Below are 15,886 nucleotides of genomic sequence, written 5' to 3' on the forward strand. Positions count from 1 at the left end.
TGTGCATTAAGCTGAGTCCATGGTAACTCGTCATGCTGGTAGTAAATTCATACATGTCTTCACCCAGACCATCATGGATGCTTCTCTTGGAGACCAGAGCACACTGCTAAGCCAGCTGGCTCTGGGTTCTTCTCCCCACCCCACCCCCTTCCACCAGCCTGGGGCTATTAAGCCTGGGCCCCACCAGGCTTCCCCAGAGCTGGGCCCTCAGTGTGGTGATGCCAAGTGGGCTGTTTGTGAAAAGCACACTTTATTGGGACACAGAGTGCAGCACAGCACAGTGAGCAGATGGAGACTGCCTGACGGGCGACCTACAAGCCACACTCCCAAAACAAAGGGTGTTTTGTAATAAAATCCAACTGACCCATGGATTCCTTGGGGCAACCCTAACTGCATCCCACTGAAGGACCAGGGAAACGCCCAGCACTTTCCTGAGGCTGCTGTGGTTCCTAGAGATAGAGCCCCTCAGGCGTGCCTTCTTGTTTCTTATAAAGAACGTTTTCTTTAGATTTTTTAAAGTCTTCATTTGTTACTTTCATTCTGCGTTCTCTCAAGGCCATCAGACCAGCTTCTGTACAGATTGCCTGAAAGAAACAACATTATGTTCAGAAAGTGGAATGCTTATTTTTATCTTAGAGAGCTACTCTGAAATAAGGTATAAGACAAACTAGGCACAGATTTTTTCAATGTTTTAAGCACATTACTGATTTTCAGAAAGGATCTGAGGTGATTTAAACAATATTTATAACTGGTCGGGAAGCAGGGATACAGGTTCTAAGTTTTTCCTTTTTTTTCTGGGGGTGGGGGGCAAATCTGGGACTTGAACCCAGGGCCTAAGTTTGTTTTTTTTTTTTTTGGTCCGGTTGTGGGGCCTGAACTCTGGGCCTGGGCACTGTCCCTCAGCTCTTCAGCTCAAGGCTATGGCTCTACCACTTGAGCCACAGCGCCACTTCCGGCTTTTTTCTTCTTGCTTATGTGGTGCTGAGGAATCGAACCCAGGGCCTCATGCATGCAAGGCTCTGCCACTGAGGCAACTTCCCAGGCCGGGCCTAAGTTTTTTTGCTCAAGGCTAGTGCTCTACCACTTGAGCCACAGCTCTACTTCCAGCCCCCTCCCTTTTTTTTTTTTTTTTGGTGGTTAGTTGGAGATGAGTCTTAGGGACTTTGCTGCTTGGGCTGGCTTTGAACTGTGATCCTCAGATCTTAGCCTCCTGAATTGCTAGGTGGGTTACAGGCAAAAGCCAAAGTGTCTGGCAGATTCTAAGACTCAATTTTTAACAAGCTGAGTGGCTTCCCAGTCAGTAAATTCCTGTAAATCCACTTTTATTAATGGAATACTACTAGGAAATAGAGAATAGAGCAAAGGTAGACACACAAACACACACATCCATATATTAATTTTCTTATCTGGTTCAAAAGAGCAACCCATGGTATCTACAGGTTCCAAGGAACCCCCACATTGAGGAAACAAAACACTAAATATATGCACATTCAGAACATATAAAGTTCAATGTCTGTACTATGATTCATTCATTCATTTTCCCCTAACTGTTACTGCCTAACTTCCGCTAAAGACACACCACATTCCAACAAATCTTAAATGGTCGCCTTTCACCTAAATAGCACATGAATTTTTTTTTTTTTTTTGGGGGGGGTCTGGTCATGGGGCCTGAACTCTGGGCCTGGGCGCTCTTCAGCTCAAGGCTAGCGCTCTTACCACTTGAGCCACAGCGCCACTTCCGGCTTTTTCCTTTTTGCTTATGTGGTGCTGAGGAATTGAACCCAGGGCCTCAGGCATGCAAGGCAAGCGCTCTACCACTGAGCACCTTCCCAGCCCTAGCACATGAATTTTTACCTTGCTTTTGAAGAAGGCATATTTCACACAACTGAGGACAGGGAAATGGGCAGATCACCCAATTTACACAAACTGCTAATAATATAGGATTTGTTCTCATCAACTGAGCTTCATGATGCAGAAATGGGAATTCAAAACTTTTGTCTTTGAAATTTCTTTTGGTTTTATAAATGTATGATTATTTGAACTTACCCTTGAGGTGCCATATTGGAGCTTGAGCACAGGGCCTCACACTTGCTAGGTAATTACCACTTGCCTCTAGATACTATGTTTGGGCTGGGCTTGGTCAAAACCATGTGTGATAAACTCCCACGTGGGCTTACTGTACTGTAAGTTGAGAGTACAGAATTGACTAATTTATTCTTTCAGTAATTACTTGCCCAAAGTGAAACAAAACAAGAACTCTTGTAATGTGACAAAGCACGATTGATCTTGGCCCTGAAGGTTCTCTTTGGTGACAGCCATGAGGTTATTTACTTCAAAGGGTCCAGCCAAAACACGGATGTGTTTGTGCACAGAAACAGCTACGATTTATTTGCAAGCTTTGAGGAACACTGCCACAACGGCACAGTGGCACAGCCCCCTCCCTTCGTCAGCCATTCATAAACCACGTAATACCATGGTGTACACTGTTTTCTGAAGGCTTAAGTTTCAAAATAAGTTGCCGTAAAAACGAAAACAATTCCTATTAAATAAGGAAGACTAAACCACTAAGGTAGTATGGGACTGACTGGACTGATGGGATGATCCCAAGGATCAGCAGGCATTGGCCTGGAGAAACACCTGTCCCCTTCCTCCCCAGCCACGACCTTGTGTTGCTCAGGACCTACACTCACTGCTGCCAGGCCTGGGCATCTGGGAAGAAATGTCTTAACTAACTCCTAAGATTTGTGATGAGATCAAGAGCTATAATCTGGTACAGCCCAGCACAACACAGAGCAGAAGCACAAATGCAGTGGTGCTGACCCCTTGGCAGCTCTGGGGACTTCTCCAGCAGACTCAGATCTGGGACCAAGTGACACACACAAGCACATCACATGGGCCCTGCTGCAGGGAGGAGACAAGTTTAGTGCAGTGATTTATCCTTGTTGCTATGAGGGTTTGGGGTTACTTCCTAATTTGAATCATAAGTGACTTCAGATAAAAAGCAAAACTACCACTTGAATGTAAAGTAAACCAACAGGTAATGGCAACTGAACTATCAGATATCCATCCACACATCACACCTAAACAAACTCCAAGAGCTCAGTCTTTCTTAACAGATGGGCCACACTTCCAGAAATGAGTCTGCTCAGCCTAGTTACCTTGATGTCAGCCCCAGAGAGATCATCCTTTGCCATGATCAAGTCATCTAGAGTCACGTCATCAGCCAGCGTCATCCTGCTTGTGTGAATCTGGAAGATACGCTTCTTTGTCTTCTCATCAGGCAGGGGGAACTCAATCTTCCTGTCAATGCGGCCTGCAGGCACAAAGCCTTCAGTCACATGCCATATGGACCCAGCCTCATCCCGTCCCCTTACACCCAACCTTCAGACGTGGAACATCTGTGGAATGACATTCAAGCCTTACAAAGCAAACAATCGTTTCTGTACTGTGTAAATTTCTACATTTGAATTCATCCATTAAAAGCCTATAGAAATAAAGGAGCAGTTCATGAATAGCATATTTACTGACAAAGGACAGACCTTTGTTCTTTAGGTCTTTAGACTAAAAGGTAGTCTTTATTATGAGGACAGAAAGCCTATAATGGAAGAGTGGAATTCAAAGTGCCAATCTGCACAGACTGTGATCTCAACCTATTCAAGTTTTACTGTATTTGCTATTATGTGTATCATTTTATAACTCCCCCCAAACACACAACACAAATATACAGACATCAGTTCTCTGTGATGAAACGAGCAAATTTAACCTGGTCTGATCAGTGCTGGATCCAAAGTTTCTATCCGGTTAGTGGCCATGATAACTTTCACATCCCCCCTTGAATCAAAGCCATCCAGCTGGTTCAACAACTCCAGCATGGTTCGCTGAATTTCTCTCTCACCTCCAGAATTTGAATCGTACCTTTGAAAAAGAGAGAAAAAAATAAGCCCCATGTGATATGCAAAGGGGAGTTTTGCAGGATGCACCAGGACACACCCTCAATCCCACGGCCACTCCCTTTTTGTGTATGATCTGCCAGCCTGACAGTGACCCTCAAAGGCAGAAACGGCCATGCTCCCAGTCCAGATGGTTTGACTCAGGGAGTAAGAGCTCAAGCTGTAGTTAGTCACAGATGACTGATTTCTAAGTGCTCCTAGCTTCTGGGGAGCAGTCATCTGGTCTGGAGAGCAGAGCCTAAGAATCCAGCAAGAGCTTGCTACCTCAAGAGCCAAGATCATTCCCAGAATAGAACTGTACAGTTTTCTCTCTGAGTAACACAAAATAGGTAAGGGCAAATGTACCTTTTGGTCCCAATGGCATCGATTTCATCAATAAACACGATGGATGGTGCGTGTTCCTCTGCAACTCGAAACAATTCCCGTACAAGTTTGGGCCCATCGCCTAGGTACTTCTGAATAAGTTCTGAGCCCACCACTCTCAAGAAAGTGGCTGAGGTTTGATTTGCTACTGCTTTAGCTAACAGAGTTTTACCTGTTTTAGATAAAAGGAAAAAAAAAAAGGGAAAAAGCCCTCAGTGTGATTCTAAGTTAGACATGCTCCGCTGAGGTGGGAGGCTGCAGTGTTGAAAGTACGCTTCCACTGGGCGTTTGGACACTACCGCCTTAATCCACTGACACATTCTGAGCGCTGCAAAAAACTTTTTCTGAACTCCTCATGACAATGTCAAAAAATCTTTTTTTGTGGCACCAGTCCTGATGCTTGAACTCAGGACCTGGGTGATGTCAGAGTTTCATTTTGCTCAAGGCTAGTACTCTGCCACCTGAGCCACAAGCTGCATTTTGCTGCATTCCCAGCTTTTCTCCTGACTACCTGGAGATAAGTCTCATGGACTTTCCTGCCCAGGCTGGCTTCAAACAGTGATCCTTAGGTCTCAGCCTCCTGAGTAGCTAGAATTATAGGTGTGAACCACTGGCACCAGGCACAGCATCTGTCTTAAACTAGGGAACTGTAGTGTCCTCACTGGTCAGGTTAGTAATTATAAACAATCAATGCTGCTGCTCAAGGTAAGAGCTGAGCTAGGCATCATGGCACACGCTAATAATTCCAGCATCTGGGAGGCTGAGACAGAACAACTGTGAGTTCTGAGGCCAGTCTAGGCTGCACAGTGAGAACTTGTCTCAAAAAAAGGACTAACGGATGTAGCTCAATGACGGAGTATAGACTTTGCCAGGGCTAGGTTCATCCTCCAACACTATCTAGATAGATATAGAGACAGATATACAAGTAAATCAATAGCTGAGTGTTCATGGCATCAAACAGAACAAACCTGTGCCAGGTGGACCATAGAGAATGACTCCCTTAGGGGGTTTTATACCCATCTCTTCATAATATTCAGGATGGGTGAGAGGCAACTCCACAGATTCCTACAGAGGAGAAACACTTGGTAAGAATGAGGCTTTCTTACTGAAATTATTAGCATTATCTAACATCATGAGAAGATCTCAATTGTACCAACAATGAGGAAAAATGTCCTAAGCTCAGACCCAGCAGCTGAAGAGACATAGGTCCCACCTGAGCTCTTCGAAGCCATCACATTTCTAAGTTACACCTAGTGTCTCTCTTTAATTTCCTATAGAGTCAGTCCTAAGCAACATTTAAGCTGTTCTTGTGCAAGCGTATCTTAAGAAAGCTAAAATTCACCCTCTTGATCAAACAACAGAGAAGACCTGGAAGGACTTCCTGATGGCTATCCCCATCGGGAGATAGTACATATTTCCAACTGTCTGAGAGGAGATCTGTGAGGGCCTGAATGAATTCCCTAGGGATCAAAGAACCTGAAGTCAGCAGACCCACAGCCATACACCAATGCCAAGGACCATTGAAGATCGGGATTATGTGCTATACCCCACCACTATATCTTGTACAGGTAGTGTCAAAGTCAGCACGATGGGAAGTAACATGTCTTCACATAGATCATTCACTAACCATTACATAGGAAAGTATTAGACTATAGCTGATGCAGGAACATGTAATCTACTGTTATTTCTACTATCGAACTCAGTGTTAACGAACAAGGAACTCCACAACTGGTAAGCTCTGAGTCAGTAACTGGTCTGACCAATAAAGAAAAACAAGTGTACACAACACGTCAAAAGTGCCCTACCTGGAATAATCAGAAGTCTTAAAAATGCAGTGCTGGCGCTCCACCATACCTTAATTTCCTGGATTTGGTTGTCTAAGCCCCCAATATCTGCATATGTCTCCTGGGGAGCCTTTTCCACCTTCATCACTGTGACCAGGGGGTCTGTGTCATCCATCAGCACCCCTATCACTGCGTGCACCTGGCAACAACAGCACAAGTTAACAGACCCCACACAGTGCGGTTCCAGAGCTCTTCTCCCCACCCCCAGCACTGCTTAGTACCACTGCCACAGAACGGGTGGATGGACCTCAAAGGAAGAACAAAGTTCCATGGCGCCCTTAGAGACGTAGCAACTCACCTTGTGGTTGAGCAGGACTGAGCAGCCTGGTTCCAGCAGATCCTTGTCCACGAATGAAAGGATGCTGACGTAGTGCTCGGAGCCCACAGATGTAGACACGATGGCATGATTGTCATCGATGATCTCCTCCAAGGTACCTACTGACATCGGGGTCCCCCTCAGGTCATCCACCTTGGATCTTTCCTCCTACACAATAACGTTCCACAAATGAAAAGCAGCTTAGACCTAAACGGGAGAGGATCCTGACTGTACTAGATTTACAAAGGTAGCTAAGAAGGCTTCATAAAACTTGGCACAGTCCAGTCACTTGAACACATTTACTTATGGGTAGTTATAGGTTCTAAGTAGAATTCATTTTGTTAAAAAAAAAAAAAAAGACAGTAACTTCTCTTCTTACCTCTTGCTTTTCTTCTAATGGTTTCATTTGTTCCTGATTTCTAATAAATTCTTCCTCCATGAGAAGATAGTCTTTAATTCTCTCTAACTTCAGTAATTTTAAGCGGCACTGAGTGTGAGGTGTCACTGTAATTAAACAATAAGGTTTTAACTGAAGACCTTGCTGAAGAATGGTTACATAAGAAACTTGGATTTTTTTCCACTAATGTAAATTACAGTATCTGGGTGTTACTGGAACCACACATAAATACTTATTTTATGCCCCCCGCCCCCCCAAAAAAGGTTTTACTCTATTTGGAACTTAAAGTTTTTAATTAAGCAAAAATTTCAGGAATTTAATATTTGCTCATTTTAGCTGGAAAGATTCTGAAAACATACAAATTGTATGAACTTTAAGCATTCATGTACCAAAACAAAAAGGAGACATAGGCTCTAGAATTTCTAACCAAGCATCTGAAAATAGGGACAAGGTTTATGGCCAAATAAGCAGTGTAAAATAACCAATCCTGACTCAACAGAATAGTCTATATGCTTCTTGAAGAAACCATTGGCTGGGCATGGTGGCTCACTCCTATAGTCCCAACTATTTGGAAGGCAGACTGAGAGGACTGCAGTTTGAGGCTAGCAGAGACAAAAATTTCTTGAGATTTTTTCATCTCAACAAACAAGCCAGATGAGGTTGCATGACTATAATCTCAGGTAGTCTGAGGCCAGCACTGGGCAAAAATGCAAGCCTTTATCTGAAAAATAAACTAAAGGAAAATAAGGGACTAGGGCTCAAGTGGTACAGCACCTGCCTAGCAAGCACAAGACTCTTGAGTTCAAATCCCAGTACCTGAGTGAGTGGGAAAGGGAAGGAGGGAGAGAGAAAGAAAGGGAGGGAGGGAGGGAAGGAAGGAAGAAAAGAAAAAAGGTAAGTAAGAAAAGGGAAGAGAAGGGGCTGGGAAGGTAGCTCAGTGGTAGAGCACTTGCCTTGAATGCATGAGGCCCTGGGTTCGATTCCTCAGCACCACATAAGCAAAAAGAAAAAAGCTGGAAGTGGCACTCAAGTGGTAGAGTGACAGCCTTGAGCTGAAGAGCTGAGGGACAGCGCCCAGGCCCAGAGTTCAGGCCCCACAACTGGAACCCCCCCCCAAAAAAAAAAGAAAGGAAAGAGAAAGAAAGAAATGAAGAGAGATAAGGAGGGAGGGAGGGAGGGAGAAGAGACAGAGAGGAAAAGCCACTGACCCCAAACCATTTGTTTTTCTCCCACATACACTAATAAGAAGTTACATGTGCTGCCCAGCCAGCCTGCTATGCATACAGTGTTGTGGACAGCTAGAATGTGCATACAGATTCTGCAGCATCAGAGATACTTTCTTTGTTACACATTAGCAAAGTTTATCCACATTCTTTCTTTTGCCTTTGTTTTGAAGGCTCATAACCCAAAATAATTTTATCATTCATATGAATTGGCAGATTTCTATCAAGCTTTTCTTTTATGATTTCTGGAATTTTCCGTCCACTTCAGAAGGCCTCTATTCATCTAAGGTTAAATATATTTCTCAATTTTCATCTATTTCCTCATGTATATTTGTAATCCACCTGACATGAGACAATCGATCTAATTTTATTTTTTCTTGACGGAAAATAAATGCTAGCCATTTTTTTTGGGTCTGGTTGTGGGGCCTGAACTCTGGGCCTGGGCACTGTCCCTCAGCTCTTCAGCTCAAGGGTAGCACTCTACCACTTCAGCCACAGCGCCACATCCGGCTTTTTTTTTTTTTACTTATGTGGTGCTGAGGAATCGAACCCAGGGCCTCAGGCATGCAAGGCTAGCGCTCTACCACTGAGCTACCTTCCCAGCCCAATGCCAGCCATTTTTATTAAGTAACCTTCCCCATTCTCCACAGAATTGAAAATTTTACTTGGAACATGCACTAACTATCCATGTGACGTGACTTTTTTATGGGTGTGTGCCTACCCTGGGCTTACACTCAAGGCCTTCACTCTGTTTCTGAGTTTTTGTGCTCAAGGCTAGCGTTCTATCTTTGGAGCCACACTTTCATTTCCAGCTTCTTGGTGGTTAACTGGACATAAACAGTATCACATCTTCTTCCTGAGTTGGCTCAGGTCTCAGCCTCATGAACAGCTGGATTTTACAGGCATGGGACACCGCATCTAGATGACTGGACTGTTGAACTTCCTACTCTCTTCTGTTGACTTAGTCATCTCGTTCTGTACCAGTACCATATTGTCACGTTACAGTAGAGTTAATGACCAGTATTACTGTCTGACTCCCTGTATTCTTTTTTTTTTTTTGGGTCCGGTCGTGGGGCCTGAACTCTGGGGCTGGGCGCTGTCCCTCTGCTCTTCAGCTCAAGGCTAGCACGCTACCACTTGAGCCATAGCACCACTTCCAGCTTTTTTTTTTTTTCCTGCTTATGTGGTTCTAAGGAATCGAACCCAGGGCCTCATGAATGCAAGGCAAGCACTCTACCACTGAGCCACCATCTCAGCCCCACTCCCTGTATTCTTAAATATTAAATTAAATTTGAACTGAAGCCTGAGGGAGAAGCAGGAAGCCACAGGAGGGACCTGGGGAAGAACATGGTAAGCAGAGGAAAAGGCCCTGAGACAGAGCAGTCACAGGTCAAAGGCAGGCAATATGGCCAGTGAGCAAGGGTAAGAAGCAAGGCCTCCGCATGGAAAGCATGGGGAAGTGGGCTAAGTCAGAGGACAGCAGTCTGTGTGCATCAGGAAGCCATGGAAAAGTATTAAGTTCAGGCATCGCATGACCCCAATTTTAATACAGTAACACTTCATTTCATGAAACAGTATTTCAGAGTAGCTCAAGTTCCACTTTGGGTCTGTGATCTAAAACTATTCATTTGTACTGATGCTGCAGTCCCAGACTTTGGGAGGTTGAGGCAGGAAGCCTACGAGTTTGAGGCTAGCCTGAGCTACCTAGTGAGACCTTGTCTTAACAGAGCAAAACAAAATGACCTATACTTTTGATACATTAGGGCTGGCTATTTAAAGAAATTTTATGTAATACTGTATTTTAAAATAAAGTATAGCTTTTATGTCAACCTAGAGGAATATCACACACAAGATAGGCAGAATAGGTCCAATCACAGAGCTAGCACCTCCACAAATGCCCACTTCCTGTCTCTCCTTCCGACTTCCAGCTACTGCACAGAGATGGTTTCAACTAGGAACTGAAGGCAACAAGAAGGAGTCATGGCATTACCCAGTGGCAGTTTGCTGGCAGCATCTGGTCCCTTTGTTTTCTTCTTCTTTTTCCCCACTCTAGTTGGTACAGGAGGTTCATATTTCTTTTTCTTGTCCTTGGGTTTTTAGAAGAGCATGGGAAAAAAAGTCAATGGAATCATATAGCACACATTTTTTTTCCTGCTTCACCACCATCTATAGCTAGGTGGTATAATTTTCCTTATCTCTTAGAATGCTATTAGAAACTGCCTTTGAAAGAGCTAGATTTTTACTTTTCTGTAATCTTAACAAGTCCAATGTAAATAAAACAATGTAGTCTTTTTTAATAATAATAATAATGGGCTGGGAAGGTGGCTCAGTGGTAGAGCGCTTGCCTTGCATGCCTGAGGCCCTGGGTTCGATTCCTCAGGACCACATAAGCAAAAAGAAAAAAGCCGGAAGTGGCGCTGTGGCTCAAGTGGTAGAGTGTTAGCCTTGAGCTGAAGAGCTGAGGGACAGCGCCCAGGCCCAGAGTTCAGGCCCCACGACCGGACCCAAAAAAAAAAAAAAAAATATATATATATATATATATATATATATATATGTATATATATAAATGATAGTGAATTCGATTAGTTTTAAAAGGAGAAACTGAATTGAGTTTCATGACAAAAATTTGAAACAATTCTTCAGCTTCAGGATGTTAAACACTAAAAGTACAAGTATACTTAAAAGGGGCTGGGAAAGTGGCTCAGTGGTAGAGCACTTGCCTTGCATGCATGAGGCCCTGGGTTCGATTCCTCAGCACCACATAAGCAAAAAGAAAAAAGTCGGAGGTGACACTGTGGCTCAAGTGGTAGAGTGCTAGCCTTGAGCTGAAGAGCTGAGGGACAGCGCCCAGGCCCAGAGTTCAGGCCCCACGACTGGACCCAAAAATAAAAAAACATAAAAGTATACTTAAAAAACTTTTTTACACATTCAATAAACATTAACACTTAAAATACCATTTGATAGGTCAATAACCTTTTCAAAAACACAGAATGGGTGTTCAAGCTATAGATTAGGAGAGGTTCACAACTACTGGATCACATTGCTCTTTTAAATTTATAGATTCCCCAAAGAACTCAGCTAAGACCTATGATACTGTCCACAATCTGTCAAAATCAGAGTAAACATCCGGTGTTATTTACCTTGTCATCCTTCTTGCCACCTCCAGGACCGTGACCACCACTCTGACTTTGACCCTGAAACAAATCAAACGCAGATGTCAATTCTGAATATAATCCCTTCAAAAGCAGGCCTTTTTGTCCCATGATTTAAAAACATGAACACACTCTCCACTTCAGCATTCACAAAACCAAGTATTTGGTTGCTAAGTATGTATCTTGTATGGCAGAGATACTCGCAACTGATTACCTCTTTGAACCAGGAACAACTGTGTCATGTAGTGGATGTAAGTAAGGAAGCTGAGGTTCCAAGAGTACCTAGACCTTGAGGTTCCTTTCCACTCTCACACTGAGGCTCAGAGACTACGTTTCAAGAAACCAGGGCATGAAAGCTCCTCAACTATCATTTACTCTCCATGTAGATCACACCAGAATCCAGAAGACAACGTAATCTACCTTCCATCCCTACAGCCCTGAACATAGACAAATCCTTTTTCTGTCTGAAATGTTCATCTTAATATGCCAAGAACTTAGTGTATTTAAAAAAAAACCAACTCAGTGGGATTTCTGATTTTAACAGACCCCTCATTTATAGTACAATACCTAACAGAGCAGTGCTTCAAATGGTAGCTTTTAAACACAAATAACATGAACTTGCAGTCCCCTCAAACTACCTTCATGCAAGTATCTCTTAAATTAATATACTCTGTTTCAGTATGAAGACAAAACCACCACATCATGGTTATCTGGAGACAATATCACATTTATTTCACCACATAAAGGATTCTTAAAACTCTGCTTTAGTGAAGCAGCTAATTAAAAGATTACAACGATTCTATGTAACAGTTATACTGAAATAAGCTATTCAAGTTATAGGCTTGTAACAATTACTTATACCTCTTAAGGAAACTTGGTGATGGCTGGTCAGTTCTTTTTTTTTTTTTTTGGGTCAAGTCGTGGGGCCTGAACTCTGGGCCTGGGCGCTGTCTCTCAGCTCTTCAGCTCAAGGCGAGCGCTCTACCACTTGAGCCACAGCGCCACTTCCGGCTTTTTTCTTTTTGCTTATGTGGTGCTGAGGAATCAAACCCAGTGCTTCATGCATGCAAGGCAAGCGCTCTACCACTAAGCCACCTTCCCAGCCCTGGTCAGTTGTTTTTAGGGTGCTTATTATGTTCCCAAATATGTAATAGGTATTTTTTCCTTCACTATCCTTTATTCCACACAACCCTGCAAGGTAGATTTCATTATTCCCAACCAGCCTGAGAACATAGAAACTGTGGAATTAATGAATGTAAATTTGAATTCTGCCTATGAGCTACATGGCCTTGGGTCAGAATATCTCCCTATGTCCTCACCTGGAAAAGAGAGATGCTACTACCTCCTATCTGTTTCTGAAAATGAAGTAACTCAGGCAAACCATGACAGTCTATTACTGGTAAACAGGAAGGGAAAGGTCTCCATTTTAGCTGCCTGTCTGCCTACAAAATATGAGCTTTATTTTATTTTTTGTTACTATTGTTATTTTGAGACAGGGTTTTGCTATGTGGCCCAGGCTGACTTTGAACTTCACTCTTGGTCCTCTTGCCTCAAGTCTCCCATGAGCTGTAATTACAGAACCAAGTCCCTTTTTGGTGGTCAATTGGAGATAAGAGTTTCTTTGATCTGTCTGCATGGGCTGGCTTTGAATATCATTCCTCAGATCTTAGCCTCCAGAACAGTTAAGACAACAGGTGTAAACCACTAATGCCTGGCTTAAATTAAAAAAAAAAAAATTTGTTGGTACCAGAGTTTGAAATTAGAGATGGGCACTCCCTAGGCCCTGTTAGTGCTTGAGCCATGCCTCTAATTCTTTTTCTTTCCTTATTTTTCACATCGGGCTTCACTTTTCCCCCAGGCCAGCCTGGACTGCGGTCCTCCTATGAACATTCCATGTGTAGATGGAATGACAGGTGTGTGTCACTATGCTCCGCTTTCTCTTGGTTGAGATATACTTTTTCCCCTGGACTTTTTGCCTAGGTTGGCATCAAATCACAATCTTATCTCAGTAGCTAGGATTGCAGGCAAGAGCCACAACACCCAGCTTATAATGTGTGCTTTAAAGAAGTCTGAATCCTAGCCAGGTGCTGGTGGCTCATGCCTGCAATCCTAGCTACTCAGGAGGCTGAGATCTAAGGATTGCAGTTCAAAGCCAGCCCGGGCAGGAAAGTCCATAAGACTCTGATCTCCAATAAACCACCAGAAAATGGGAAGTGGCACTGTGGTAGAGTGCTTGCCTTGAGCTGAAGAGCTGAGAAGAGTGCCCAGACCCAGAGTTCAAGCCCCACAACAGACAAAAACAAAAAACAAGTCTGAATCCATTTCTGATCTTTTCTTCACTCTCTTTTGTGTATCTCCAACTTTATTCCTCCACTTTTTGCCCAGGCCATCATGACTTCTTATTTGAACTCTTGCCTCCAAGTGGAGAACTCTGACCTTCTAAAACACACAGCTGACCCTGCCCTCTCCTCAAAAACCATCAACTGCTCCCTGCCCTTTGTGATACCATATCCAAGCCTGGCCCCTGCCAAATCTTTCATCTACCTTTCCTCACTCTGTGTGAGTCTGATCCAATGGAAGATGTGAATGGATTCCATACTCCATTTCTGGGGCATCTTACATGTTTCTTCCTTTCAGATAATTACACCTTTTACTAAACAATTCTGATACGCCATGCAGTGTGCTAAACATGCTCACAGTGTTATCCTATTTAATTCTTACAAACTATATGAGACTAGTACATCATGGCCCTTATTGACAGGAAAGCCAACCAAGGCCCTGCGAAGTCCAGAGATTTGCACATTGTCACATTTGTCAGACAGAGCGCCAGGAATCCCACCCAGGTCTACTGGATACCACAGTCTAGATGTTTCTTTATGGCTTCCAGGGACTGTTGTAAAGAAGGACGAGAGAATGCTGGAAAAGAACTCAGACGCCTTTAGGCGACCTCAGTGATTCGGCTAAACACAGCCTCCTGGAGGGATTCCCTGGCGTGCTGCTGATCGCTCTTGCTGGACCGGGTGCCTTGAGGGTCACTCCCTCAATTCCGGCCTCTGCTCCTATGTCGCCATTGCCTTCTGACACTCCCATCAGAGACTGAGGCCCTCCCCGCCCCCCTGCAGCCTGTCTCGCCAGGCCGAACACCACATCACACTTTTCTCCGTCTCTGCGGCTTCTCCTGGGGGGCGGGGGGTGGGGGGGTTGAGTTAGCGCCATGAAGGCAGCTCCCCCGCCCCGGGAGCTCAGAACAGCCGAGGCAGGCAGACAGACACAGCCACACGGCTACCCTCATCTCCGGGCCCAGAACAGAGCCGAGGCAGGAAGGCTGGCGGGCAGAGAGACAGGCAGGCAGGCAGGCAGGCAGGCAGACAGACAGACAGACAGACAGAGGCAGACACAGACAGACACAGCCACACGGGCTACCCTCATCTCCGGGCCCAGAACAGAGCCGAGGCAGGAAGGCTGGCGGGCAGAGAGACAGGCAGGCAGGCAGGCAGGCAGGCAGGCAGACAGACAGACAGACAGACAGACAGACAGACAGACAGGCAGGCAGACAGAGGCAGACACAGACAGACACAGCCACACGGGCTACCCTCATCCCCGGGCCCAGAAGAGAGCCGAGGCAGGAAGGCTGGCAGACAGACAGGCAGACAGAGGCAGGCAGGCAGGAAGGCTGGCAGGCAGAGGCAGAGGCAGACGCGGACACACGGACACACGGACACACAGGCTGCCCTCGTTCCGCGCCCAGCCGCCCGCAGGCCCAGCGCCCGCCCGGCCGCCATGCCCGCCCCCCCCCCCCCGCGCCGCCTCCGCTCCAGGCGTCCGCCGTGCGCTGCCTGCGGCGGGCTCGGCCCGGGCGGGCGGCCCCGCTCCGCCGCCCCGCGCCGCCGCCCGCTCCGCCGCCCCGGGCCCCAGCGCCGCCGCCCCGGGCCTCCGCCCGCCGCCGCCCCGCGCCGCCGCCCGCCGCCGCCCCCGAGGCCCTGGCAGGGAGCCCGCGGCCCGCACCCCCGAGGCGGCGCCCGAGCCTCTCGCCACAGCCGCCCCCCTCCGCCGCCGACCCGGCGACCCCCGGCCGAAGCCCTGAGTCACTCACCATCTTGCCTCGGCCGCTTTAGCTGCTGCCGCCGCCGGAAGTACATCCGCAGCAATCGCCCGTCACAACCGGAAGTTGCTGTGAGGGAGGGACGCTACGGAAGCCGACCAGGACCAGATCCCGCAGGACCTTGTGCGGGAGCGGGCGTGGGGAAGGGTTTGGGAACGTTTTACTGGAGGAGTCTTACGTGGCTGCGAGTGTGTTTTTGTCAGCAACGTAAGAGAATGACCTCCACTGCCAAAGACCTAGAACAATTTTGGAAAAAAAAGTCAAAAATTGAAAGTACGGCAAAATTGTAACTGGACAGAGTTTACTGCAAGGCCGCGGCCTGGCTCTTGGAACTGGTGCGTGGACCTAGGCACACACCGAACATTTTAATTTTGGTTGTGGAACCAACGAACAGTTTTCGAGGTCTGTCATTTTCTGATGACCTATGGTTAGGAATGATGCTAAATGTCTTATAGTTCCTGTTTGGAATTAGTTGGCCTAATTGGTGAAGTCATTGATTTTGCATAGTAGGATGCCAACAAAGAAAGAGGAAGGAAGAG

General features: G+C 45.8%; 1 protein-coding gene across 1 annotated transcript; it reads right to left on the reverse strand.

Annotated features, from left to right (window-relative positions):
* Positions 1 to 231: 231 nt before the first annotated feature.
* Psmc1 (proteasome 26S subunit, ATPase 1) lies at positions 232 to 15,391 on the reverse strand. The gene is made up of 11 exons (XM_042692499.1): positions 15,339 to 15,391; positions 11,234 to 11,287; positions 10,084 to 10,180; positions 6,853 to 6,977; positions 6,456 to 6,641; positions 6,168 to 6,296; positions 5,282 to 5,378; positions 4,296 to 4,485; positions 3,764 to 3,915; positions 3,159 to 3,313; positions 232 to 584 (listed from the first exon to the last, which is right to left on the reverse strand). Exons 1-11 carry the CDS (start codon positions 15,339 to 15,341, stop codon positions 450 to 452), a joined length of 1,323 nt encoding a protein of 440 aa, XP_042548433.1. The 5' UTR covers positions 15,342 to 15,391; the 3' UTR covers positions 232 to 449.
* Positions 15,392 to 15,886: the final 495 nt, after the last annotated feature.

This window comes from Dipodomys spectabilis, unplaced genomic scaffold (assembly GCF_019054845.1).
Source record: "Dipodomys spectabilis isolate Male_0828 unplaced genomic scaffold, ASM1905484v1 ptg000157l, whole genome shotgun sequence".
In the NCBI taxonomy this organism is placed as follows: Eukaryota; Metazoa; Chordata; class Mammalia; order Rodentia; family Heteromyidae; genus Dipodomys; species Dipodomys spectabilis.